Source organism: Aptenodytes forsteri, unplaced genomic scaffold (genome assembly GCF_000699145.1).
Source record: "Aptenodytes forsteri isolate BGI_AS27 unplaced genomic scaffold, ASM69914v1 Scaffold55, whole genome shotgun sequence".
Lineage (NCBI taxonomy): Eukaryota > Metazoa > Chordata > Aves > Sphenisciformes > Spheniscidae > Aptenodytes > Aptenodytes forsteri.
Genome location: NW_008796063.1, coordinates 6,310,104 through 6,337,091, shown reverse-complemented (window position 1 = coordinate 6,337,091; position 26,988 = coordinate 6,310,104). Strand labels below are relative to the sequence as shown.

The 26,988-nt window shown below is 47.4% G+C and overlaps 1 protein-coding gene across 1 annotated transcript in view; it reads left to right on the top strand.

The window, feature by feature from the left end:
• INTS1 (integrator complex subunit 1) overlaps positions 1-16,944 on the top strand; it is a gene marked incomplete at its 5' end in the record, with an annotated part of 30,074 nt that extends 13,130 nt beyond the window's left edge. The window contains 24 exons of the mRNA XM_019473944.1: positions 520-687; positions 1,044-1,155; positions 1,612-1,770; positions 2,967-3,113; positions 3,518-3,616; positions 3,998-4,122; positions 4,794-5,048; positions 5,750-5,909; positions 6,533-6,673; positions 7,084-7,264; positions 7,348-7,471; positions 7,999-8,117; positions 9,186-9,273; positions 9,915-10,141; positions 11,038-11,161; positions 11,634-11,767; positions 12,169-12,361; positions 12,624-12,751; positions 13,254-13,366; positions 13,967-14,080; positions 14,990-15,060; positions 15,596-15,687; positions 15,804-15,913; positions 16,338-16,944. Coding sequence (XP_019329489.1) covers positions 520-687; positions 1,044-1,155; positions 1,612-1,770; positions 2,967-3,113; positions 3,518-3,616; positions 3,998-4,122; positions 4,794-5,048; positions 5,750-5,909; positions 6,533-6,673; positions 7,084-7,264; positions 7,348-7,471; positions 7,999-8,117; positions 9,186-9,273; positions 9,915-10,141; positions 11,038-11,161; positions 11,634-11,767; positions 12,169-12,361; positions 12,624-12,751; positions 13,254-13,366; positions 13,967-14,080; positions 14,990-15,060; positions 15,596-15,687; positions 15,804-15,913; positions 16,338-16,453 — 3,300 coding nt within the window. The remainder of the gene's footprint in view (positions 1-519; positions 688-1,043; positions 1,156-1,611; positions 1,771-2,966; positions 3,114-3,517; positions 3,617-3,997; positions 4,123-4,793; positions 5,049-5,749; positions 5,910-6,532; positions 6,674-7,083; positions 7,265-7,347; positions 7,472-7,998; positions 8,118-9,185; positions 9,274-9,914; positions 10,142-11,037; positions 11,162-11,633; positions 11,768-12,168; positions 12,362-12,623; positions 12,752-13,253; positions 13,367-13,966; positions 14,081-14,989; positions 15,061-15,595; positions 15,688-15,803; positions 15,914-16,337) is intronic.
• Between the last annotated feature and the right edge of the window lie 10,044 nt (positions 16,945-26,988).

Genomic DNA, 26,988 nt, shown 5'->3' with positions numbered 1-26,988 from the left:
TTAAAGGTTTTGGTGATTTTTTTCATTTGTTTGGCTTTTATACAATGATTTTTTTTTTTCATTGTTCTATCTCTGGGTGCTTTTTTTATTGGTTTTAAGTCCATTGAACTACATCCTTTGTAACAGTCTTTTGGAGATTGATGCATGGATCTAGAGGCTCATGTGTTCTTTCTGCCTGCATAGATCTGTTTAGATACGTGGAGAATGTTAAATGATAAAAGTCAGTAGATCTGTTTCTTCAGAGAAACGCAGATTTTTACTAGATAAACGCTCACTTTGTAATGGGATGCATCAGAATGCAGCTGCGCTACAACAGGGGACACTAAGGTATCACAAGATGCATGCAAAAAAGTACTGGTGTTTTCCCTGTTGTGATGGTTCTACTCTTGACTCTACACATTGATCTCCAGAGTGGCATTAACTGGGCTGATGATGGAAACTGGAGAATGTGATGCAATGAAGCAGGAGGACCCGGCTGTGTTGTTCTGTAAAGACCTCATGGATCTTTTCCCCTTGCAGGATGTAGCCCGGCTCATAGTGGAGCGCTCTACCATCATGTCTCACCTCTTCTCCAAGCTCTCATACTGTGCTGAATCAGATGCAGTGCTTGTGGCTCTTCTCTCCATCTTTTCTCGCTACATCAAACGCATGCGCCAGAGTAAGGAAGGCGAGGAGGTGTACAGCTGGGTGAGTTCCTCCCTGCCTGCCTTAAGCAAGTAGAAGAAACTGGATAAATTAACAAAAGAGAAGCCCATTGTGGGTTACTGAGTATGTAGAAACTACATCTGGTTCAAGAATTCCCTGATCTGACAATAATTGGAGGTTGGCATAATATCAGAGCCAAGTGTATGTGTACATAAAAAGCTTTTTTAACTTCCTTGGGTATCTTTTGTGGCCACTGTTGGAGATATTGGGCTAGGGGGAACTTTGGTCTGACCAAGTTTGTCCATTCTCATGTTCTCCTTTCATCTGCATCTCACAGATCTCATTCTTCTTTCTCTCCCCACCTTTGTTCATCGTGTTTTTTTTCTGCCTTTTTCCAGTCAGAGTCCCAGGATCAGGTGTTCCTTCGTTGGACTAGTGGGGAAACAGCCACTATGCACATCCTTGTGGTTCATGCAATGGTTATTCTCCTGACACTAGGGCCACCTCAAGGTTAGTGAAGTATGCTCAGATTTATTCAAGGGGTCATGGACAATACAGAGAGCCTTTTCTCTGCCTGCCATCTCCTAACAGGTCAGACTGGTGTTAATCCTTCTACTCACAGACTTATCCCTTGCAATGTTTGTTTGTAGCTGTGAGATCTATCAGAATATTGCTGCACGGAGTGAAGGATTTGTAGGCTTATTTTTTTGCCTTCTGCAGACAGCAGGAAATATTAAAATGATGGTGTGTCCCCCCCTGCTAAACAAGGATTCAGAGACTTATTGTAGTGTGAGAACTGGGCACTCAGATATGTAGTTCACATTTCCACTTGATAGTGTTTATTCCCAAGTTGTTTCTGACCTTTGAACAAGAAAGTGTTCCGGTGTGTTGATTTGCATAGAGAAGGGTAGGGTGTTCTAAGTGCTTGTGAACATGGGAGATAATTTTGTATCCACTCTTAAGCAGGGGATGGTGATTTTTATACCTTACTGGATATATGGTTCCCGGAGAAAAAGCCCCTTCCTACTGCTTTTCTGGTTGACACCTCAGAGGAGGCTCTGCTGCTCCCCGACTGGCTAAAGCTGCGTATGATCCGCTCTGAGGTCCCCCGTCTTGTGGATGCAGGTGAGCCTGTGGGATGTTTGTTGGTGTTTCAGATCCTTCCGAAAGGAAAGGGAGAGGCTTCCCCGCTCAAGTCCTCTGTGTGCCCAGCCATCCTGCTTGGATGCCTCTGGGTGAGGCCATCAGTCAGTGCAGATGCTGCAGCTGAGCAGGGAGCTTGGATGTAGAAAGCAGTGTGTCTCTGGATTTTGTGACAGTTGCAATCTAAACATACATTCTTTGCTACGTCCCTTAAGGCTGTCAAACAGATGTACAGAATATGAGCTGGTTCCGGGCAGGGAATGTTATGGGATGTCCCAGGGTGATTCCCTACTCAGCCATGATGCGTAGTTCATGTACCAAGGGTTTGAGAACGGATACAACCTCACTAACCATCAGACCCCACAGGTTAATCCTCACAGCATGAAGAGCAGAAAGGTGAAGGCTGAGACTGAAGAGGAGGTCAGTGCCTTTGGTAGAGCTCCTTACTGCAGCGTGGAAGGCAGTTCCTCCCACTCTGATCCAAGTGCTGCTGAATCTTGCTGGCTTTTATAGGCAGTGACTATTAATTTTGAAGTAGGGGAGAGAATCTGTATGACTATTGCACTTTCTGTGTATTTTAAAGCAGTTGGGGGACTTTGAATTGGATCCCATCTTTGTTACAACAATTCAGATTGAATTAAGCTACACAGTCACCAGACAACAGGCACAGCACTGCTTCCATAGGACACGGTGTGCTTGCAATGTGGAGAGCAGTGTCTGAAGGATGTAAGCTATACCTGTAGTTATTTTTGTCTTTGCACAGCTTGTCAGTGCTCTTCTTGGTATTCAGAGCTTTCATCCCTTTCTTACTAATTAAATGACAGCTCTCTATAGCCCGTGATTGAATTATTCAATAATTCCTGCCTGCAGCCATCAACAGATAGTGTGGAAGTTATGTTTTTAATGCGAATGATTGGGTTCCTGAGGTTTTGATCAAATTAAACAGAAGATCAAATTAGCCAGTGAGTGAATTAACTGGAAGATGCAATAAGGCGGCGATGATTTGCACAGCAAAGAAAACATAGTAGGCAGCTGTCAGACTTCTGGCTTTGGGCTCTCTGCAGCCCTGTCATTAACATGTCACTGTTGGTCCAGCCAAAAGCACAAAGATCAGGTAATAAAGATGACCCTCTCGGAGCAATTCAGAGGTCTGAGGACTCAGTGTTTGTGTTTTTCAGCCCTGCAGGACCTGGAGCCACAGCAGCTGCTTCTCTTTGTTCAGTCCTTTGGAATCCCAGTTTCCAGCATGAGCAAACTTCTGCAGTACCTGGATCAGGCAGTATCTCATGACCCACAGACACTAGAGCAGAACATCATGGACAAGAGTAAGAGCTTCATAGGAGGCTGACTACGCATTTTACTTTTTCTTGAACAGTTTTCACGAGTATCTCCTGTGAATTCCTTGGAAAAATCCAAACTAGTTCAGCAAACTCTGTGCATAGGCTGCTTTGGCAGCCTGTTGTCACTGTAGACACCTCCCTAGAGCTTGTCTGGATGGCCCTTGGCTGTATTTCCTGAAGTAGAGAAGGATTTTCTGGATTGGATTGTACAGAGTCTAAAAAGTAATTTGGAGGCTAACTTGTAAAAGAAACAAGGCTTAAAAGCATCATGTTTACAAAGTCCATGGAACAGCAAATTCCCTTTGCTGCGGGAGCTGTACAAACAGTGACCAATTCTGTCCTGCTTTACTAAAGAGGACGAGATGATGTATGTGTTCCTCCTTTTTCAGACTACATGGCTCACCTTGTGGAGGTTCAACATGAGAGAGGAGCGACAGGAGGCCAGACTTTCCACTCCTTGCTCACTGCATCCTTACCAGCCCGACGAGGTACTGCGTGGGATAGCCTAAACTTCTGAATATCAGAGTCGTCTTCCAAACTTACTTCCTCCGTTGCTGTTGAGAGGGACAGGAAGAGTTGTCTTCAAAAGGGGTTGTGTTGCAATATATCAGCAAGCTACAGTTAGACACCAGTCCTTGCTAGAGTTTTTCATTCCTGGTGAAGGGAGAAATTCCAATATTCTTCGAGTTTACTACAATGAGTTGTTCTGAGTGATATGGAAAAATAGGTTTTGCTTGGCCTCAAGAGAAAAGCTACTGAATTCCTCGGTAGCTAGAGTTTGTAAAGTTGAAGGTGATCCAAGTGTTGGGACTCCAGATGCTAGCTACCATAACGGCATTTTTCTTTCTTTTCTTTTATCCCTCTTGCAGACAGCGCTGAGACTGCAAGGTCAAAATCTAGTCCCGAGAACTCTCAAGGCCAGAGCCGAATCCGGGCCTTAAGCCAGGTCCAGGTTCTGGGTCCAGAAGATGATCTAGCAGGCATCTTTCTGCAGGTACTGGTATAATCTCTAGCTGATCAGCTACTTCCCTGCAGGACCTTTACAAAATGCATTTCTCTTACACTTGCATCTTCTGACCCCTTCCTCCTGCAGTGTTTGCAGGCAATGAGGTGGCGCCACTACAGCCTGCTGGCATTGATACTGGAAGGATTTTTTTCTTGTAGTTTGAACATGATGTGGCTTTTGATCATGCCTAATACTGTCAGTGCCTACTAGCATGTTACTGTCTCTGCACCGTGTTTGTTCTGTGTATAGTGCCTTTCTTCTCAGCAGTGGATGGAGGATTTGTGAAATGCTTGCAGGGCCTTGGTGGCAAAGCTGTGTGTAAACAGCATTTGTACTCTGGCTTGTCTGCTTGCAGAGCCTCCCTCTCTCCATTGACTCCAGAAGGAGCCTACAGGGAATTAATTGGCCAAGTTGGTTGCCTGTAGTATGGTGATTCCCCCACGGTGTCAGTATTGATAGTCACGCTGGGGTTGCATAGATGCTGTGCCTGTTCCTGTACCAGGTGCTAAAATATTGAAAAAGCTCTGTCAGAAGGTTCCAGTTAACCCACAGTCAGTATGATTGTACAAGGTAAATCAGTCCTCTGCCTCAGGATGTTTATTGTATAGCAAGTCCTTTCATGTGCTCTCATAAACGTATTTCCTTCTGTATCCTACTAGCTTTTCCCACTAAATCCAGACCCACGATGGCAGAATTCAAACCTGCGCCCGCTTGCCCTGGCGTTACAGCAGGCCCTGGGGCAGGAACTGGCTCGCATCCGCCAGGGGAACGCACAGGTGACCGGGATCACAGCACGACTTCTCCAGGCAGTAGCTGCACTGATGAACTCGCCGCACAGTGGTACGTTGGTGATGGCAATGCATCGTAACCACTTCATCTCCTGCCCACTGATGCGCCAGTTGTACCAGTATCAGGTGAGTGGTGTAAGATGAGAATTTTTGTAGCATTTAACAAAGAGGGGTGAGGAGGAAACAAAGTCTGCAGTGCATCTGCTCTGCTGTGTGCAGACCCTCCTACCTGTGTGATGCTGGAAATGGAGCCTGGGGATCATGACACAGAGGGGCTCAAGTTGCCTGGACATAGGCGTCTGGATGCAGGCTGGCCCCATCAGCCTAGCACTGCTGAGAATTGGGGCTTACATGCAGGGTTAGGTATACCCTACCTAGTCTGGTAACTGTGCAGTACTGTGGATTTGCGGCTGTGGGTCTCCGTTGGTTTTGGGATCTCTAGTCTGTGCTGTTTTGTAGCACGGACATGTCTTGCAAGCCAGGGTGTTTGCAGACAACTTGAGAGCTGAAGTCTGTAATTACTTGAAGAAATCTTCAGAGCAGGCTGCAAGTTATTCAATGAAATATCTCATTCCTTTCATCATGATGAAAGAAGGCACAAAGTTACCCCTAGTTTTGCTGGGAGAGGTAGTGTGTGTGTGACTGAGTCTTCTGCCTTGCATTTGTACACTAGAAGCTGCTGCTTTGATTTGAGTGAGCTGCGGTCCAACAGAGTAGGTGTGCTCTATGTATTCCTGGCAGTGTGTGCCACTATCTGCATCTTTCCTACTGTCTTTGTTGTATTCTTGAAGTGTGTATAAGCAAGTCTCTTCTGCTGTTCTCCCCAGCGCTGCATGCCACAAGACACTGCCTTCTCCTCGCTCTTCTTCAAAGTCCTCATGCAGATGCTGCAGTGGTTGGAGAACCCTGCAGTGGAAGACGGCCCTCTGCGTGCTCAGCTGAAGGCCTTTGCTGTGCAGTACTCCTCAAGGCACAGGATCAGTGACGGTACTGGCATTGTACAGTTTATGGGACTCAGAATAAGACAAGAAAGGGACAGAAACAAAGCTGCACCCAGAGCAGAAAGTGGGGTGGGCTGCCTTTTAGAGAGGTGTGCTTAGGAGTAGCGAAGAGAGGTTTTTTACTGTGCTATATAAACTCCATGAGGATGCAGACAAGTGATTTAGCTCTGGAGGTTTGTAGTAGACACCTGGTAGCATCTCACCAAGCACAGCAGATCTTTCAGGGATAACTTCCATTTGCTCAGGCCAGGAATTCTGTGCTAGCTGTAGTCGTGAAAGATGAGCATGCAAGAATGCCTCTGGAACAAGGTCACATCATGACTTGTAGAGTTGTTTATCATCTGCTGCCTGTTGGGAGGAGGAGTCTATAACCAAGAGCTTAGGCATGGAAATGGATTTGTGGTTATAGAGTTTTCTCTTAGCCACATGTCCCTGTAACATGCAGAAGAGTTGTCAAGGGTTTTGGTGGGAGTAAAATGGCAGTAGAGTGTAGTGTGTTTGTATGTTTGAGTAGTTGTGCCCTGGAGGCACATGGGGCTTCTGTAGAAGGGAAGCCTGATGTGGGGGCTGGCTTGGCCCTGTGATGCCAATGCTGTGATTTCTTTGCAGTTCGAGGTGGCTTCTTGCACCTCACAGAAGCTCTGACTTTCCGTCATGACCCTGACTTGATCAGCTCCACGGTACGTGCCATCATTGCAACCCTGAAATCAGGAGAGAAGTGTAATGTGGAGCCAGAGCTCATCAGCAAAGGTATGGTTGTCCTTCTGCTCTCCTTCCCTGTTGCAGCAGCAGGCTGAACTGCCAGCCCAGCAAGGGAGTGCCTAGTGTGCAGGCTGTGGAAAGCTGCCTTCTGCCTGGATCAGAAAATGTGAACTGATCTAAGCTTAGTCCTATCTTGTATCAGCTCCTTCCCTTGCACTGGCATGTGGGTTTATAAACTGTGATCTGGGGCTGGGATTAAGTCTCTCAGCGAACTGTTGGGTTCCACTAACAAAAGGAGAAATAGAAGCCTACTATCCCAAAGAAAAATGGCTTCCCTCTTCCTTACTGAGCCAGGCTCTCAGGAGTGCCGGACTGATTGCCTTTATGATACTTTTACAAGGTTCCATAGCTTTCACCACATCCTGAAGTTAATGAGTGCATCTTTCTCCCTCTGCTAGTCCTTCAAGGTCTGATTGAAACTCACTCTCCGTACTTGGAGGAACTCCTGACTGTTCTCTTCTCAGCTACTGTTGAGACCACTGCCAGGTTTCCTGCCATGAAACCAATTGCTGTGGTGAGCTCCTTGTTGCTCCAGGACAAAGAAGAAACACCAGTGAAGAAGGAGCTGGACAGTTGCAGGTGAGCCTAGGCAATGATAAGAATTCACTGGTAGGTCTGGGTTCATGACATGACCACTGATACTGGCTTTGTTTTCTCCTCAGTACTGAAGCAGCTTGGCTAGGGCCCTCCTCTGGTCTTCTTAATGACTGGCTGGAGATGTTGGACCCAGAGGTGATCAGCAGCTGCCCTGATCTCCAGCAGAAGCTACTGTTCTCCTGGAACAAAGTAAGAGTTGTTTGGTAGAGGGACTACTGTGCTGATACCACTTTTCTGGGGTGCTGACTTGCACCTGGAAACAGGCCAAGGGGTAGTTTTATGTTTTGCCACATGTTGCTATACCAGTTCCAAAGCAGTACAGGCTGACTAGGAGGGGAATTCTGGTACATCCTTCTCAGTGCAAGGCTTATGTTTCATCTTTTCTTTATATTTCCTCAGCTGTGTTCTTTTCAGGACTTTGAAGTGCATTACAGACACAACGTAGTCCCATAACAGCCCAGCCAGCTGTGTTTTTATTTTTGCAGGCAGATAAATAGCTTGCCTAGAAGTGCTATGCTGAAGCTAAGACTAAAACTGAATTTCACAGCTGATGCCGTGTTCTGTTAGAAAGTACTGCAGTTCAAATCCTAAATCCACGTGTTGTTTTCTGTGCTGTCTGCCTGCCTGGATCCTTCTGTAATATACATAGTATCTCCCACATCCACCTTGCAGCAAGGATCTGTTTATTACATCTTTTCCTTCTTTGGTCCTTTCAGGCAGGGTCCCAGGTGCCCTCCTTCCACCCATATCTCTTGGCTCTTCTCACTCACCAGTCCAGCTGGACCACGCTGCACCAGTGCATCAGGCTTCTGCTTTGCAGAAACCGGGAGCAAAGGTGAGTCTTGTTTTTTGGGCCTAGCAAGGAGTTTTGAGTTGGGCGACTCGCTGTGTCTGAGAGAGAACAAACAGAAGCTGAGAACAAGAGCTGCCACATTGCACGGTGCGTCTGCCAGGAGATGTAACCCAGCCAAAAACAGGCTTTGTGAGAAGGATGCTGATTTCAGTCATGCTGATTTGTGTACCTTGATATAAATATTACCTGCTGTTTGATGGAAGCAGCACGTAAAGATTTGGCTGTGTTCTAAACAGGAAGTGCTAATCGCTGGGTAATCCATCTAGCATTGCCCTTGTTGATAATCTTTATGAACATGGGGTTTGAAAGATGGTTTGGATAGCGAACTGACAGCAGTCTCTGTACCTGGGCAGGCTCTGCTGGATCTTTTGGTTATACTAAACTCCATTACCAGTCTTTCTCTAACCCCCTTCCTGGCATCTGGCTCCCAGTTCTGATCTCTGGAGCAGCCCTAGCTCTCCAGCTTCTCTACGTTGCTGTCAAATACGGAAGTGCCACTGTAGTAGTATTTTGCTTCAACTTGTTACGCTTATGGACCAGGAAATGCTAACACCTAATAGTAGTAATTCGGGACATGACTAAACTAGCAGTACTTCTAAAGCTGGCAGTATTTCAGTTTGCTTATTATTATATTATTGATCTCTTGCTCAGTAACAATTTCATTCATTTCTGCAATCCAGGATAACAGCCAGGATAGGATGTTCTGTACACTGGGACAGTAGGGTCACTGGTCTGATTGTACCAGTTGTTTGCGTTGATGACCAACTTCTGGGCTTATGGTGCAAGATTCCGTGTAGCTGCCACACTCTTGCTGAATGCCATTTGTTCAGCTCCATACCCTGTGCCGTGCTTATTGCAAAAAATATTTAGTCATAATCTGGGAAGAGAACCAAACCCCTTCTCGGGACTTAATGGATCCTATTTTTACATTTGCAGATGTTTCTTTCTTCACAGTACTCATGATGTTTAGAGACACTGCCATGTGTTTTGTGCTGCCTGAGGGCTGCGTTGACTCTAATTGCAAATCTGTCTTCTTTTGTTTTCTGGCAGGTTTGACCCAACTGCATCCCTGGATTTCTTGTGGGCCTGTATTCACATTCCTCGGATCTGGCAGGGAAGGGACCAAAGAACTCCTCAGGTAGTGGTTCAGTTCTTCCAAGATTCCTCTCTGGATGGAGCGAGAGGTGATGCTTTCACAGTGCCTGATTTTTCCATGGCCCAAGAGGTGGCTGGAGTGGTACAGGTGCAGCATGCCAAGTTTGCTGCCTGTACCTCAGCTGGTTACTTAGCTGCTCTGCTATATTACATATTACAGTGGCAATTTTGAGTCCAAAAAGCTGATATGAACACACATAAGTTTGCCCACTTGGCATTTTCTCTGCAGCTCCTGCAGCAGTTGCCACTATATCCGTTAAACATCTAGGCACAAGGCTACAGTGGTGAGCAAGCTAAAACCCAGTGTGGGATAATTCCCATTTCACCAAGAAAAGGGGGTTGCGTCTCTTCTCCACAGAGGAATTTCTTTGGTTTGGTGGCTGAATTATGGTTTCTGTCCCATTGCACATGCTGAGTTGGAAGTAAATGAGTTCAGAAGTAGAAAAGGCGTAAAGAGTTGTCATTTGAGGCTGTGATGCATGCTTTCAGAGCTCTAGATATGGGGCTGTTCTTAAGTCTAGTCCTAAGAGATGTTCTATTCCAGTTGGGGAAAGTGTGACTAGAAGGAACTAAGGATCTAGGGATTCAGTTTGGATTAATTTTGGGTGTTCTCTTGCATTACAGAAGCGCCGTGAGGAATTTGTACTCCACCTAAAGGCATCAGAATTGATCAGCATGGTGGAGTTGATCCTGGCTGAAGCAGAAACCAGATACCAGAACACGGAAGACGCCTCCTGCACACTCATCCAGTCTCGACTGCCTCTGTTGCTTAGTTGTTCTCATGGGGACCTTGAGAGCATCAAAAAAGTAACGGAGTATCTGACCAGCTGCATCCAGCAGTGGGGAAGCAGGTGGAATTGCAAATGGGGAGCACTGTCTACTCTAATTGTAGTTACTTGTCATTTTAAGTGGTACTTGGACCAGGAAGGTGACTTTTAAAGTTACATTTCAAGGCCCTTTTGCTTTTAGGACTTCAGGACAAAATGCTTGCCATGGTTTGGGGTTTTTTGTTTTCTTTTTTTTTTTTAAGTCAATGGTTATTTTTAATTACCAATTCCTAACATGGGATTTCTTGTCTACTCATCCCTTGAATCACTGCTCATAATGCATCCTGCTTCTGACCATTATGATTGCTTTCAAAGCTGAATGGAGACTAGATTGTTTCCTAACAGCTATGTTAGCACTGTGGGAAGAATAGGAAGATGGTGTATTTGTGGCCGTGAAACAAACTGACTTAATCCTAACCTCGCTTATGGTGGTGTTAGAAAAGATACTGAGTAATCTCAGTTGCCATTGCATTGTACTGCCTCCCAGTACAGACTATCCAGGGATCTATGGAGGGCAGGTGTGTAGAGAACAGACTGGCTAGTCTGAATAGTTGTGCTTCTGACTGCTCTTCCAATTGGGATGGGGATGACCATGAGTACCATGTGCAGAAACTGTTCGCTGAAGATGTAAGCAGAGCTTTCTTGTCCTGTGCCCCTTTGTAACTGCAGTTTTCTAACTCCAGATGGCCTAATGATGGATCCCTGTAGACTGCGGATGGATCCTTGTAGACTGTGAATGATTTGAGTAGTTCAAAAGAAGCAAAGACTGAAAAAACACTGATTCAGATTAGTGGTGGCTGCTCTTTTACATGGTCTGTTTGCCATATGCAGGAAGGCTGTTACTAATCTGATGGGTCTGGGATGCTTGCGGGTTGAACTAACGTAGTAACCAGTGGCTGACCTCTCCCTTTTTCCTTCAGCTCTGTGGGAAAATGCTGCCAGGACCTTCTGCTTCAGATATACCTGCAACTACCCGAGCTCCTTGTGCCTATGCCTGAGATGCTTCTCACCAGTGAAGGAGCCAGAGACAGCAGCACTTGCAAGGTAAAGTTAGAGGCATAGGAAAGCCCCCTTCCCGTTGTGTACCCAGAGTGGATGCTACCTTGATGACCAGTCTAAAAGGACAGGACTGGCAAAAGCTTCCTGGGTCACTTTGGTTTCTTTACCTTGCTCTTCTGTTGCCCGTTCTCTGCCTGCACTCTCAGGTGTGGAGAGTTCAGGTGCAGTTTATTTTGCAGCGTCCTGTAAAATAATATAAGCTCCACAAGCTTCTGTGTGCCAAAAGCTTCTGTAAAGCACGAGTGTGCAGGCGTCTGATCCTGCTTTGATGTCTGTAGGGACTGTGGACTTCAGATCCTGTGCCAGCTGGAACGTTGCATCTACTCTCAGATTCTACCTGAAAATAATTTCTGTTAACCCCCTCTGTAGTTGGAAAGGAATTGGGAAACACTGCTGAAGAGCCAGGGGCTTGACTGCTTTAAACTTCTTAACTGTTTACTCATTACTTTTCTTCTAGCTCGATGCCCTGGTTCACAGATTCATTAACCTCCTCGCAGACACCAGTGACTCCAAGTCATCAGAAAGCCGTGTGTGGGATGCCAATATGGCCTGCAGGAAGCTAGCTGTGGCTCATCCCATCCTGCTTCTTAGGTACCAGTCTCCCCTTTCACCCCCTGTGTGGCTGGCGTTCATTGAAAAGCATCCACCCTTGTCCTAGAGGGGGAACAAACTTGCAGCAATCATGATGACTGTGACAGAATACGTGTTCGTGTACAAAAGTCAAGAGAAAGGGCAGCAAAGTTGTATCTCTTATAATGAGGCAGCACCTCTTTTGGCTCCGTGTCTGTCCGGAAGCAGTCGTCTTGGAATTGGAGGCTAGAGAACAGGACATGGGTGGGAAATGGGGCTTGCCGATTCTGTGGATACAGGGATCAAATCCAGAATCCTGGGAGAGGATAAGGGACGCTTCCTTCCAGGAACTGAGGTGTAACAACATGTAACTGTTTCTAGGAAGAGGCTAGATCTGGATTTTCTTGTGTTTGGCGTTTCAGGCACTTGCCAATGATTGCAGCACTGCTGCATGGCCGTGTCCACCTCAATTTCCAGGAGTTCAGGCAGCAGAACCACTTGACCTTCTTCATCCACGTCTTGGGGATCCTGGAGCTGCTCCAGCCGCAGGTCTTCCAGAACGAGCACCAGGCAGCACTATGGGACTGTCTTCTGTCCTTCATCCGTCTGCTGCTGGTAGGAAAGTCCCTGCTCCCCCTCCATCCGCGGGCTGACAGCCACTAGAGGGAGAAGCTCAAACGCCGGGCCAGCCCAGCTCTCTCCCATTTGAAGGGAAAACCTTCATATACCTAAGAACAAAAAAGTGTATCAAGTATCTTGGAGAGCTTAAAGAGGAGGCAGGCGATCAAGAAGCTACTCCCTGGTACCCAGAGGTGCAGGATGGGGCGGTGCATCACTGCTTTTTTTGTTAACTCTCATCTTCTCGATCCTTTCTCAGAACTACAGAAAATCCTCGCGGCACCTGGCTGCCTTCATCAGCAAGTTTGTCCAGTTCATCCACAAGTACATCACGTGCAATGCCCAGGCAGCTGTCTCCTTCTTGCAGAAGCACTCGGATCCGCTCCAGTAAGCTTCCTTACTCCAGTTAGCCCATGGTGTTAGCTCATGGAGAGCTTGCGCAGTCAGGCTTCCATGAGCTAATCAGACAGAAGGCAGCAAGAGGATGTGACAAAATAGCTATTCATATGGCACTTTTTCACCCTTAGCTCCCTTAAGTCTCTATTGAGATGAGCAGCATATCCCTTTTTATAGGTGAAAACTGAGCCCAAGGAAGTCAGATGATGATTTCAACTTACATAATGGCCTAAATATCCTACTGAGGCGTTGTAGTGCCCTGCAGTCATTTCCAGAGGGCCAGCAGGAGGGTCTTTTCCCTGAGCAGTGGCTGCAGGGTCCCACCTGCAGATATGGGGAAGAATGCGTTTGAGTTCCAGTTATGATGAAAGGAAAAATCTTGTTTCTGCTTCTGTTCTGAGAAACTGTTCGTTTTAGTGTACATATATGTGCTGTTACTTGTCCTCGTGCCCTTACTGCTATTGAAACCTAAACATGCCATCTCTTCCCCCAGTGACCTATCGTCGGACAATAGTGACCTAGCAATGTTGAAGTCCCTCCTGGCTGGGCTGAGTCTGCCTAGTAAGAGCGGCATCTTGGACAGGGACTCTGATGAAGAGAAGGATGGTGAGTCTGAGTGAGGGGAAGAGTTATCCCAGCTGGTGAACCTGCAGTATATTTTGGAGCACAGATGCTTTTGTGGGCTGTATGCTGTGCTCGTTCTTCTCGTAACAGCCCAACGAAAGGGTATTTAGAGTGGAGAATGGCACTTGGATACTCAGCAGTTTGGAACCAGTGTCTGGGATGGGTTAATTTGTTTTCCTGTCAGTGGTATCACTACTGGAGCAGAAGAACAGCTCTTAACAAGGGCAAGTTTCATTGTTGTGGATTTTGCCTTCCTCAGCCACACTTGAGGATTGACCTGTTAAGAGACCCTAAGGGTACATCTGCTTCTTGCTGTTTTCTTTACAACTTGCGTGGGAAAATTATTCAGTATTAAAACAGCTCGGGAAGGTTCCTTCTCTTTGCGTCAGCTGAGGGGTACCAGAAGGTGCAATGAAGCTAGAGACAGTGCGAGAGCCAGGAATTGTATTACAGTGTTGCTGGTCGGCTCATGATACACCACTGTACTGGTAGGGAACACTGGACCTGTCTCCCTGTTAAAACTACATAGACTGTCAGGAGTGACCTGTTCTCTCTCTCTCTCTTCCCCCCCCCCCCCCCAAGATGAAGCAGCAGCTGGCGCTCTCCCCCTCGTCAGCGTGTCTCTCTTCACTCCTCTCACACCAGCTGAAATGGCCCCGTATATGAAGAGGCTCTCTAGAGGCCAAACGGTTGAGGGTAAGTGAGGACCTGCAGAGCTGTACAGAGGCGCAAGGCAAATGCAGACAGATGCCAACCCTGTTACTTATCTGTCAGCTACAGGCTAATTTCCTGTTTCGGTCTTGTGTTTGGAAGTCTCCAGCAGTTAGGATGTGGTTTTGTTTTGGATGAACTTGCCCATAACCTTCTGTGATTCTGTGACAGAGGCTTCCTATGACGCTGTTATCACTTAGCTCGGCAGTGTTGCAACTGCCTTTGCTTTGGGGCTCTTCAAGGATCTTGTAAGTGCTCTGGGACATAGTATGCATAATTCAAGGAGCACTGCAGTTCATGTTGAACCAGGTCTGGAGTGCTGATAGGAGTGCCATTTTTTTAATGATATAAAAATACCAAATTGATGAGAAGCAGGATTTTGTTAGAAATCCCCAAATGGCCTTCGTGGAAGAAAATCGTGTTAACCTGGTGTACGGGAACAACATGCTGCTTCTTCAAAGGTCTTCTGAAATCACAGGTGTCCAGTGTTCAGACCTAAGTTGTGGTATTGGGGTGACAGTTTTCCTTCCACAGTAGAAATAGGGGGAAGAAATCCTGCCTGGACACTGTTTTTTAAAAGAAGCTTTCTGTGAAGATCTTTCAGTTACAGAAGAAGGTGTTCTGGAATTGAAACCTCACACCCCACTCCACTCCTTCCCCTGCCTATGGCGTGACAGTGCTGGTGACCTCTGCCTGGGCAGGTTGGGATGTGCTGATCTGGCACATGACCTACCTGTTCTCAGCCTTTTTGAAGAATGCCTTTATTACTCTAGCTCTGTGCGCAGGTGGGAAAACTTGACTGCTTGGGAGATTGGATTTGTAGGGAAAAAGAAAAAGATCTTTTCCTGGGTGAGTGAATTTTAGTCACCCCTTTCAACCTGTGTCTTCCACCAGACATCCTGGAGGTGCTGACAGACATTGATGAGATGTCCAGACGGAGGCCAGAAATTCTCTCCTTTTTTGCTGTGAGTATTAGTGTCTCAGACTGCCACTGGGAGGAAGAGATTCTTTTCACCAGAGTCTGTGTTGCACAGCCAGCTTAAGTACTACCCTTCCTCTGCTTTTTGGGTGGTTGTTGAAGCATCTTAGGAGAAATTTATCTTCTCTTAGGCCTCCTGACAGCAGGCAGTATTAACTTCCCTACCGTCTTCTCTCTATTGCATACTGGGTCTGTCATCATCCACTTTAATTTCTCTTTATGTCAGATGAAGAATTAACCCTCTGTCCCCTTCCCAGTACTGGGGCAAGGAGGGAGCTCTGTCGAAAACAGTGGAGCCTAGGGAAAACTCAGCTGTCCCACATGGAATAAGATTACAGGAGGGTGCTTTAAAGTATTCAAAAACAGGATAATCCTTCTTACAGAGAGGGATTTCCTGGCTCAGCCAGTACCTGCTGGATGTGTGTTGGGCTGGATTGGTGCTGGAGGGGTAGTAATGCAAGTCTGAGGAGTCTGTGCTCCCTGGATGGCCCTGTGATCCTCATTTGTGTATCTTCTTTCAGACAAACCTACAGAAGCTGATGAGTTCATCAGAGGAGTCCTGCCGAAATCTGGCCTTTAGCCTGGCTTTGCGCTCCATTCAGAACAACCCCAGGTGAGGACCACTGGAACTTAGGCTATCCCGAGTCACTGATGGGCACTGGCTGCCCATCTTGCATGCCTGTTGATGGTGATCGGGACTGTACTGACACTGTAATGTTTTACTCCCAGCATTGCTGCAGACTTCCTTCCCACCTTCATGTACTGCCTTGGCAGCCGAGACTTTGAGGTGGTGCAGACAGCACTGAGGAACCTGCCTGAATACACCCTCCTTTGCCAAGGTAAGTTGGTATCTGCCACCTTTGGTGCATTCTTGGCCTCGCAAGGGTCAAAGCTGGGCTCCTGTGCTGGGAACAGCCTTCCTGGGAAGCTGCCAAGGGCCAGTGTTGCCTAGACCAGGCCATCAAACACGCAGGTGATCTGTATCAGTAGTGACTTTGGTTTGAGCATCCCAGGGGAGACTTGCCATAGAGACAAGGGAGGCTTCCTTGAAGTAGATTTGCTCCTTTAGGATTTTCTCCGAGTTGTGATCCCTCACGTGATCACATACCCACAGAGCTATTAGAGGGTGGATTGTGCCATGTTCTTATGGAAGGAGAGAATTTCTCGCACAGCTGCAAACGTTCATCCCAGTGTTCGTTGGTGGATTGCTCTTGTATGTTGGAGCTCTTGGGTCAGTCCTCATGCTGTCTTTCCCTTTCACAGAGCACGCAGCAGTATTACTGCACAGGGCCTTCCTGGTGGGGATGTACGGCCAGATCGACACCAGCTCTCAGATTTCAGAGGCCTTGAAGGTTCTGCACATGGAGGCCACGATATGAACATGTGGTTCTGGGAGCTCCACTTCCAGAGGAATTAATTTAACTGAACTCATCAGCTGCATTGAAGCGCTGTAAGAAGACAGTGTATTTTAACCCATGCGCTGGAGGATCAAAGAGGTGATGTAGCAGGCCAGACTGTGCTGGAAAAGGAGAGTGTGCTGACTGAAGATCAGAAAGGGGCAAGGATCAATCTGTCTGGCTAAGATGCCGTTATTGTGGGAGAAAAATCTCCTGAACATTGTGCCAAATGGAGCACTTCCTTCACTGGGTCTTGGGGCAGTGCCTGTTGGTTTGTTGTTTGTTTTTTTTGTCTCTCCAAGAAGGCAGAGCTGCTGGGAGAGCAGAAGGGAGCACTGGCCCTTGCACTTGAAGTCTCTGCGCTCTCTGTGTTGGAGGGAACATGCAGATCTGTGCAGGGGGAGAGACCGCTTTGTTTTCTGGGGGTGGGTGTTTTTTTTTTTCTTTTTTAATTAAAATTCTCTTTGTTTCCATTGTGCCTTTCTCTGCTCCGTGCTGCCTTGGGTGTAGCTTGACATCCCTCTCTCCCTGTTCTTCAACCTCTTGTTATTCTAGACAAAGCATCTCTGGAAGACCTGTCTCCATGGCCAAATGCTCGTAGAGCCATCTTGGCCTTTTACAGTATATGCAGGAAATGGAGGACGTTTAGAAGGGTCAATGGAGTATAATAGATGAGTTTGGTCAGCAGCAACTGCTGACAGGACAACTTTTAAGAGGTTCCTTAGAAAACTTTTCTTTAAAAACAAATAAAGCAAACTTCTTGGTACATTTGCAAACATCCCAGCAGCTGGCCACTGTCACAGTGGAGTCTTCGAACAAGCAGCTGGGTTTCCTCTTTGGGATCTGCCAGTTCCTCCCTGTGACTCTTCTGACCACTGCTCTCTGGTCCTTGTCTGCTGATAGGGGTGATAGCTTATTTGCCAGCTGTCTGAGGACAGAAAAGTAGGTGTCTTCCCTCTGCTCCAGAGAAACAACTGCCTCATATGCTCATTCTCCAGTCTCACTTAATTCTAGTCACCAGTTTGCTTTCATGTCATTTGTCTCTATTCCTCTGACACTCCACTTGTTAGGAGAGAATCTTTGTAGTATTCTAAAGACAAAGATCCTGGAGGAATTTTATAGATAGCTGTAAATAAGTCTATCTCCTTGCTGGCGGTGGGGACAGTTGTGACCTCGTGGGTGGCCGGGTGGAGAAATACTGTCCATTCTTGCAAATGAGGAGTGCCACGGCTGAGCACTTTTCCTAATGTGTCAAAATATGAATGAATGTCCGGCTGGCTCTGCAGAGAGAGGGAGGAGAAAAGGGAGAGCTCTGAACCTCCCATCAACTGTCAGTAGCCTTGCCTTTAAATAAAGAGATTAGAGCCATCACTTAAGGATGCAACATGGTCTTTTCCTCAGCAGCGTCTGCTTCGCATCCGGAGCCACTACTGTGGCAATTAGTTACATATAAATTATGGGGAGGAACAGCTGAAGAAGATCAAGTCAGTGAAATGGTTTTCCTGAGGGGCTCAGTGACAGCAGGATTAATGCCTGTCTAAAGGGTTCCCAGTGAGATTACTGGCTCCTCTTACCTTAGTCCCTTATCAGACATCATTAAGGTACTGCTCAGTTTGTCAGAGCAGGGAGGTAGTTCTTCTGGTGCTGCTGTGGGCCTAGAGCAACTGGGAACTTGTGGGGCTGGCTGGGAAAGGGCTTTTCACAGGACTTTGAATCGAGGAGCAAGGAAAATGTCTCAAAACCGTTACCACACGAAGACAGCGAGTCAAATGAAAAAGGGCTTTTCACAGGACTTTGAATCGAGGAGCAAGGAAAATGTCTCAAAACCGTTACCACACAAAGACAGCGAGTCAAAGTAGTGGTGCTTTGGTGAAGATCCTCCCTGCAGGTGGGGCTTTCCAGAAACCCCACTCCAGGGCTGTAACTAGAAACATTTATGGGCAAAACCAAATTGCGTGCTTGGCCCCAACTTCTACTCTCTCTGTTGGACGACACCTACTGTGAGCAGACCAGCTCCAGGAGACCTGGTTTGGAGGAGTTGGGGATGTTTGGATGTTGGCAGAACTTTTTAATGACCCCTCACAGCAGGACAGCCACACTTTGCAGAGCAGCGGGAAAAGAAATGTGTTTGAGGAGGTGGAAGGAGCATCTCTTTATCAGCAGCAGAAATCTTTTGGGAGATCAGGAAACAAATTCAAAGGGAGGGAGAGTGGGTGGAATTTATTCTGCAGAGCTGGGCCTCCCCATAGATCTCCCAATACAAAAAGCATCATCTATGATTTGTTGATCTCTCTGCTTTTTGCTGTATTGAAGGTTCCCACCATCCTCTGCTTGGACCCCGTGGAGCAGAGCAGGTTGCCCTGGCTTGGAGCGCATCACTGAAAACAGATCAGGGCTGAGAACGGGGCTGTCAAGGGGGTCACCTGGCAGTGCAGAGACAGCTCAGGGCAGGAGCCCGTCCCTCCTGCCTGCAAAGCCAGCCGTGACAGCTCTAGAACAGTTAGCGACGGCGTTACTGATGCCCTGGCACTCACCCGCCTTTTAATCCGTGCTCTGTAACTTTCATCTCTGCCTGGCTGAGCACCTTCTCTCCTCCCATCCCTGCTTAGCTGACAGTGTTACCCTTCACAGATCTGCCGGGCTCCTTCCGGGGGCTGGGGTCATCTCCTCTGTCTTCAAGGAGAGCTGGTGCCTTGCTCAGAAGAGGAGTGGTGAGGAGGTTTGCAGCGTCGTTCCCGGCCAAGTCCATGGGGCCTCCATGACTCACCCAGTGGAAATCACTGCTCCTGTCTGCATTCCAGACAACACCTCCCAAAGTGGTGCAAAATCCCTGCCTAGACACTTCTCTACCATGATCTGCTGTAGTCAAGAGCTTCCTGGGAGAGCCATAGGCTGCCAGGGCTGGTGTCTGAGGGAGTCCACGTGGGGCTGGGGAAAACGCTCAACACTGGCTCGTGGGGAGGCTTTCTGTCTCCTCAGATACACTGGGAATCCCATCCCAGCTCTAGGGGAGGCACGGTGGGGAAGGGAAAACTGGCCATAGGCTTGTTCGGCGTCCTGTGGCTGCAGCCAGCTCAGGGCAGGGCTGGCACAACCCCTGTGTGTTAGCTGGCCCTGCTTTGGTGCCTGCATGGCCAGCGCTGGGCAGAGGTGGTAGAAGGCTGGGGAGCGAAGAAAGCCCAAGAGGAGCTGGGCAGTCCTGGAGCAGCCGAGGGGCTGCCAGCACCAGCTGGCAAGGATGGGGCAGGAATGCAGGAATAGCCGAATCCAGGCTGGGAACAGGCCCCAGCGTGCCTGGGTGGAGGTGGTAGCACGGTACAGGCAGGCTGCAGTGGGAGAGCCAAGGCTTGAGAGGAGGGGGACATGACACCTCCTCACCCATGTTGCGATGGCATTCATGTTGGGTCCTCTCAAAGCCCAGCTGCTTCCCCACAGAGGTGACCAGGTCCCACCTCCATATCCTGCAAGCATCAGGGGATCACAAACCCCCTGCAAGCATCAGGCAACTCTTGTGATTGTTTCCTACTGCAAATTATTTCTTTCTGCTGCAAAGATCAAATGTTTTTATGACCCATGATCAAAACATGTTTTTATGACCCAGATGTGGCAGCCGCGGGAGGGAGATGGACACTTGTCCAGCATGCGTATGATGGACCTGCACTGCCTTGGCTGGGCACAAGTAGGCATCTCTAACCTGACCATACCCCATTCCTGCCAGGCCCGGTGTGGCTGGGAGCATGACCCCTTGCATGTGCTGATGCCCCGGAGCAGGGGTGCAGCTGTTTGACGCAGCTCCGGGCAAGGCTGTGCATCCCAGGAACCATGAGGGGTGTCCTGGAGCACCACGTGAGTTTGGCCGTGAGCAGGGCATGACTAACCGGGGAGGTGCCTGCGTGCTCCTGACTCAGTGGCAGCTGCCTCCGGGGCATGCTTGATGTTGGGGAACTGGAAGAGTCCCAGCACTGAGCTCAGAGGCATATCTGCCCGACCCACTACGTCAACAGCAGAAATGCAGGGAGAGGTATACAGGTAATGGCCAACAAATGGGATTTCATGGTTAAAGACATCAACGTTTTGCCAGCCATTAGAAAAGAGGAAAGGTAGAGAAAGAGAAGCCTCCCTTTGCAAGGAGCAGCATGCAAGAAATCTCGTGCAAAAAAGGGAGAGGAAAACATCTGCGTTACTTATCATCTGTGTGTAAATGTGGGCTGTGGAGTTGTCGTGGTTGTCCGAAACCAGGACAGGAGTCTATTCCCGGGACTGCTCCCCGGGGCCCTGCCATCCTCTTCCTCCAGCCAACCTCATCTGTGACCTCAGTCAGTGACAAACACAATCCCGGCCCTGCCTGCCCTCAATTAACTTCCTTCTGGCCATACCACAGTTCAGGACGGTAGGATTCACGCTTAACTCGAGGAGTTGTTCGCTAAAAGCTAAAAATGGTAAGACTTTGGTTAGCTTTGGGTATGTTAAAGCCAGTCCCACACCAGCTAAGCAGCCTGGCTTCTATAGGGGTAGCATTTGCCTAAGGGTGGACTGACTTTTAAACCTCTGTATTGCCTCTCCATGTATTTAGATAATTTGGCCCTAAAGCACCAGAATATAGAGCTTGCATCTTCCCCTCCTTCTAAATTCAAGAGACCTTTATAATAACATATCTGCCTGTCCTGTGTAGCTGGTGGTGCCTTGCCTTTGGTGTTACCCTGTTTGCATGAACAGCATCTCTAATACAAGAAGATAGTGGGCAAAAGAACATCAAGACCCCCTAGCAACAATTAAAAAATTCATTAAGCTACAATAGGCCAGTCATTTCTGGGTAATTATTAAGCTGTAAGAATTGCTAATTGTCTTATTAGCATTAAACAATTATGCAAATAATGGAAAACATACCATAAGAGTAATAAAATTACCTCCCTTTCTCTTTTTTTTTTTTTAAACAATAACGAGATTTAAAATCTAAAGTGATGCTTATGGTTTTGCTCTCCAGAGTTTATTGGGAACATCTTTGAAGAGGAGTGGAACCTCTAAGGGCATTCAGCACAGGGCGAGTAGGACATCTTGAACCACATCTACCACGAGTCATCTTGCAGGGCTTGTAGTGCCACCGCAGCAGGCTGTCCCCCCGTTCTGCACCCACTGCACCACCCAGGCAGCAACACAGGGACACGCAGGTGCCGATGGCTTTGGAGGACCAAGCAGTGGTCACGCTGCTAGGCCAGGACTGGAAAGAGAGAGAGTTTGAATTTTGTACTATCATAGACTTCCTACAGGAGTCCCCGTCCTCCCCCAAATAAAGCGCACGATGTTTCAAGTTTGGTCTGGGTGAAAACAAGGCAATTTGTAGTTTTTCACATCAATTCAGCACAAAAGTGGAAAGTTCTGGCCTTTAAAGTTATGCTAGCTCAAGGATTTTATTACTATTAAGTTAGTAAACTGAGGTAAGAACCATCCTCTCTTCTAGGTGAGGTTCCAGATGGATTTCGGAGGTCAGCAATAAGCTGAATGCCGAGCAAGTGCCTTTGTGTTCCTGCCTCCCCCAAATAAAGCGCACGATGTTTCAAGTTTGGTCTGGGTGAAAACAAGGCAATTTTTCACATTTCACATCAATTCAGCACAAAAGTGGAAAGTTCTGGCCTTTAAAGTTATCAAGGATTTTGGATTTTATTACTATTAAGTTAGTAAACTGAGGTAAACGAGAACAAGACGTTATTTACCCCACCGCCAGGAAAAGGAGACTTCACTTACTCATGTCCACAATGAGCTTGGAAAAGGCAAAGTGCTTCTTTGCTTCAGCATGTTAACACTGTTAATCACTAACAAATATTATCAGTTTTCCAGGCTTTAAACTCTGCTCCGCTGATAAGACACAGCATTTCAAAGCAGCCAAGCCAGCTCCTGCTCCAGGGTGGGTCCTGCTCCCATGGTGATGCCATGATAGATACGGGTCACCTCACCCAATCTCATGATCCAAACAGGTTTGATCAGCAAAAACGCACCTTCACTTTCACTTTCTGGTAAAAGTGGTGAAGTTTGCAGCTCCGGGAGGACCGGAGGGAGCGTTCTGCCACAGCAGTGCAAAGATTGGAGATCACCACCGCCCATTTCAGCTTCCTCGGAACAGGAGGGGAGGTCACCTTCTGAAACAAACACTATCCCCGATCCCCTTGGAGAGCTGCTTTTAGCTCCCTGAGACTCTCTGGTGACTCACCAAGCAGCTGTTTATGGCCTCTTCATTTTTTCCTTCTCACCTGGTGTGTAGGATGCAGCATGTGAGCAGTCTCCCGTCCTTGCTGCCTGGAAATAACTTTCTGACATCAACGTCTAGCCTGTCCCACACCTCACTGTTTTGGGGGACAGGAAAGCTGGCAGGTCATCTTGCCGGCAGTCTGGAGGGACAAAAATGGAGAGAGACTGGTTTCTTTTTTGATGTGACATCGTGTTATACCTAGGTGACAGGACACACTTTGCTCTGATGCTCACTATTTTTGGTCCTTTGAGGTTTTAGGATAATGGATTTACCATTTATGAGCTTCTCAGAGGTACGTGTTGTGGAGAGATTTACCAAAGTGCCTCTTTCTGTAACTTCACATTTCACTTTCATCTTCTTTCAGTGGAAATTCGTGTTCAGGCTTGAATTTTGTAATAACATTTTTTTCTGCTACTTTGCAGGTCAAACTAGCCAGACTCCGAGGAGTCACATTTCTGTGTGAGTAGCTGTGAAATTGTTGGGGCTTTCTTTTCCCTGGCTTGGGCCTTTCCGTCTCTGTGGAGTCAGCCTGGCTGCCTTCTGGGAAGAGAGAGCCGATGAGGCATGTTACTGATGAGACACATACTTTTTCCTTCTCATTTTGAATCCCTCAGTTTAATACAAACCATTGGCATGGGAATGTATGAGAGCTCTTGGCTACGACACACACTTCCTATTGTTGGGAGTGAACAGCCCTGTGTACAGCCCGCAGCAAAATTAGGAAGTCGCTCAATTTGATCAGCTGATTTCCCACAATAGTTAAAAGATGTGATTTTTGCCTATGACTTTGCACCCTTTTATGACAAAGAATGCATGACTTGATTCTCAGCTTCATGAGGCCTCACGTTGTCTGATATAAGGAATCAACCCTTTCCCCCGCCCTCAAGTCCTCAAGCTAACAAACGTTGGTTGTTTTTCTTTGGGCTTTAGGGTGGTCCTAGTCATATATTTAAGTTTTTTCTCTACTAACGGTAAAGTCCAGGCTGCTGCGTATGGGAACCAGGATAAATTCAAGAGGTAATGGCAGAGGGTGATCCCCACTAGTCATAGCAACCGTCAGGAAGCACTCAGTATTTCTCCACTGCAGTTCGGTATCTAGGAAGAGAACTGAAAAGGACTGTGGAAGAGAAAGAAAAGGAGACGTGTCTGTAAGTAAAGAAGAATAAATCACTCCCTATCTGTGGACTGCTGCTCCCTAACAAGCTTCCAAACACGCCTCAGGAGGGGATCTAGATGAGCAGGCACTGCATTCGCAGGACGCGCTCTGCTCCATGAGCTAGCAGTGCATCACAGGTGGGAAATTTCACCCAGCAGCACTGGGAAAAGTGCAGTGAGTGTGGGCAAGGTCCACAAAATGGGCTGAGGACATATAAGGCTCCTCCAAGGAAAAGATGTAGAAGGGAAAAATACAATCCAGAGTAAGGATTTGTAAGCATCATCCCACGAGGAACGTCCTGGGAGAACAGCAGTTGTGGGTAATAGGTAGGCAGCTGCACAGGCAGCTCTGCTCCGTTCCTGCCCTGTTCCTCCCTCTAGTGCTTTTTAGTTTACCTGTTGGTGCATTAAAGACTCATCATAGCTATAAACTCCCGCAGAGCTCTCCTTAATCACCAACTAAGAACACTGCACAAGTCGCTGATGCCTGTATTTTGAAAAGCCATTATTGGGCCGGGAGTAATACTATTACTGCATTAGCTAACTCCTTCAGCGATGTCATTTTAATCACCTTAGCATATAATGTGGACCTGATTCTTCTGGTGTACCAAGGACTGTACCTCCAACCTAACCCTCTCTCGGGATGCACAGCTTGGAGCCAGCGACTGATAGTTTCTTCTTCTGGTGTCTACAAGCCTGGATGCCTTTCTGATGACTGTCTCGGTCAAACACAAATGACCAGGCTCAGTGCAGGGAGGGACGAGGTGAAATGTAGTGGGCTATGATATACAGATCGCAGCTGCTCTCCGAATCCAGCCTGGCTTTCCACTCTGTGGGTCTGTGTCCCCTGCCACCCAGCCCCAGCTGCCCCTTCCCAAAGCACAAGGTAATGAGAAGGGACTAACCGCATCGACTTATTAAGCCAGGTTTGTCAGAAGACAGATTGTTATGTTAAAAAAATATATTAAAAAAAAAAAAAATCATTCCCTGGGCCGTGCCCCATCTGGGCCATTAAATCTGAAAGGGGTAACTACTGCTGTTTCAAAGCTGGGCTCAGAAGCTGATTTTCACTATTTGTACTACTAGTTGGCAACAACTCCATTTTCAAACACCATTTTCTTCTCCTCGTTTCCCAGTGCTGCACTATGTAGATTGCAAGCACGGCAGGGGGATGCACACTGCTGAACAAAACAGTCTTTGGGACTTACAAAAAGAAACCCCACAAATGCATTTCCTAAACCCATTGCATGCCCTTTATTTCTCATCAGCCCCTAAATTACCTGATGACAGAGGATGGGAAGGGCTGCCCATCATTAGGCAGTTAGCTTTTTGTAAATTATGCAAATTTTATCAATCTAATGAAAAGATGGTATAGAAATCATAGAATCATAGACTAGTTTGGGTTGGAAGGGACCTCTAAAGGTCATCTGGTCCAACCCCCCTGCCGTGGGCAGGGACAGCTTCAACTAGATCAGGTTGCTCAGAGCCCCGTCCAACCTGACCTGGAATGTTTCCAGGGACGGGGCATCCACCACCTCTCTGGGCAACCTGTGCCAGTGTTTCACCACCCTCAGCGTAAAAAATTTCTTCCTTATATCTAGTCTGAATCTCCCCCCCTTTAGTTTAAAGCCATTCCCCCTTGTCTTGTCGCAACAGGCCCTGCTAAAAAGTTTGCTGCCATCTTTTTTATAAGCCCCCTTGAAGTACTGATCGGCTGCAATAAGGTCTCCCCGAAGCTGCCTCTTCTCCAGGCTGAACAACCCCAACTCTCTCAGCCTTTCTTCGTAGGAGAGGTGTTCCATCCCCCTAATCATTTTTGTGGCCCTCCTCTGGACCCGCTCCAGCAGGCACATGTCTTTTTTGTGCTGAGGGCTCCAGAGCTGGACAAGCTCAGCTTTCAGGGCTCCAGCGCTGCAAGTTTCCAACTTGCAAGAAAGCAAGCATCTTTTTCGAGGGAGGGGAAAAAAACAACTTTGAGTTAATCCAGCATTTCTTTTGATCAGTCCCTTGGTAGTCTGATTAATTTTGAGTGCAGATGTTCATGCTTTCCTTCACAGAATACACCCAGTACTCAGGAGCAGCCTCACCATGCCGTATTTCCTCCTTGCCACACTGTTCTTGTTACGGTTGTGCAGCAACATATGCTAAGGCCTTATTACAAGGGATTCCTATAAATGGCATAAAGGATTAATAATGTATTTATAACACAACTTTGTTTTAGTATAAAGTGATCTATAAATTTGTAATAAATGTTTTATAATGTTTTTGTAGCCTGTTATAAATGATAAATGGGAGACTATAGATGCCACATCAAATATTCATGCTGCATTGTGTGCATTATTATGCCGTTACTGTTCAGGAAACCATTAATAATAAAGTGAATGGAGATGTAAAAGTTGCTGACATGCCCAGCAAGCCATTTATAATGAAATGTATAATCCTTACCATAAAGTAAATACATTGGCCAGTGATTGTTGATGAAATGGAAACACACTGAATTATTTGTGAGGTATTTAGATATTAATGTATATTATCCATATCATGTCACAGAAATGCCATTAATATATTATATTATATGTATTATTAATTATTTTTACCTAATTTATAGGCAGCTCTTAAAGTGTTACCTTGTCTCTTCTGCAGTTTTGTCAGCCGCACGAGACCTGGCGAGTTATTTTATGTGATGCCTGTGCCGCGGGGCAACCGTAATGAATTGGCAACCACGGTGCTGCCCCTGGCCGTGGCCAACCCAGCCGGCGCAGGGCCGCAGCGGGTGGCCGCCCTTTTGGCTCCCTCATCCAGCCGCCCCGCTCTTCCCCCTCTGTGGGGAAAGGGGACGGAGGTGGCTGCAGGGGATGGTCGACAGCCACTGATGCCCGATGGGCTGCCCCAGGCCGGGCAGACCCTCTGCCCACAGCCGGCCTCCCTCCTTCCCTAGCCGGGATGAGGCCTCTGGGCGGCCATGCTTCGTCCTCCCTCCTCCTCCTCCTCACGCCTCCCCTGTGTGGCTGCCCCTTCACGAAGGAAACCCGAGTTTTTTGTGCGTGCCTGCGAAGGAAATTTCCTTTGTCCCCACGGCAGAAGCCCAACGCGTGGGATCTCGTGTCGCGACAGGGCC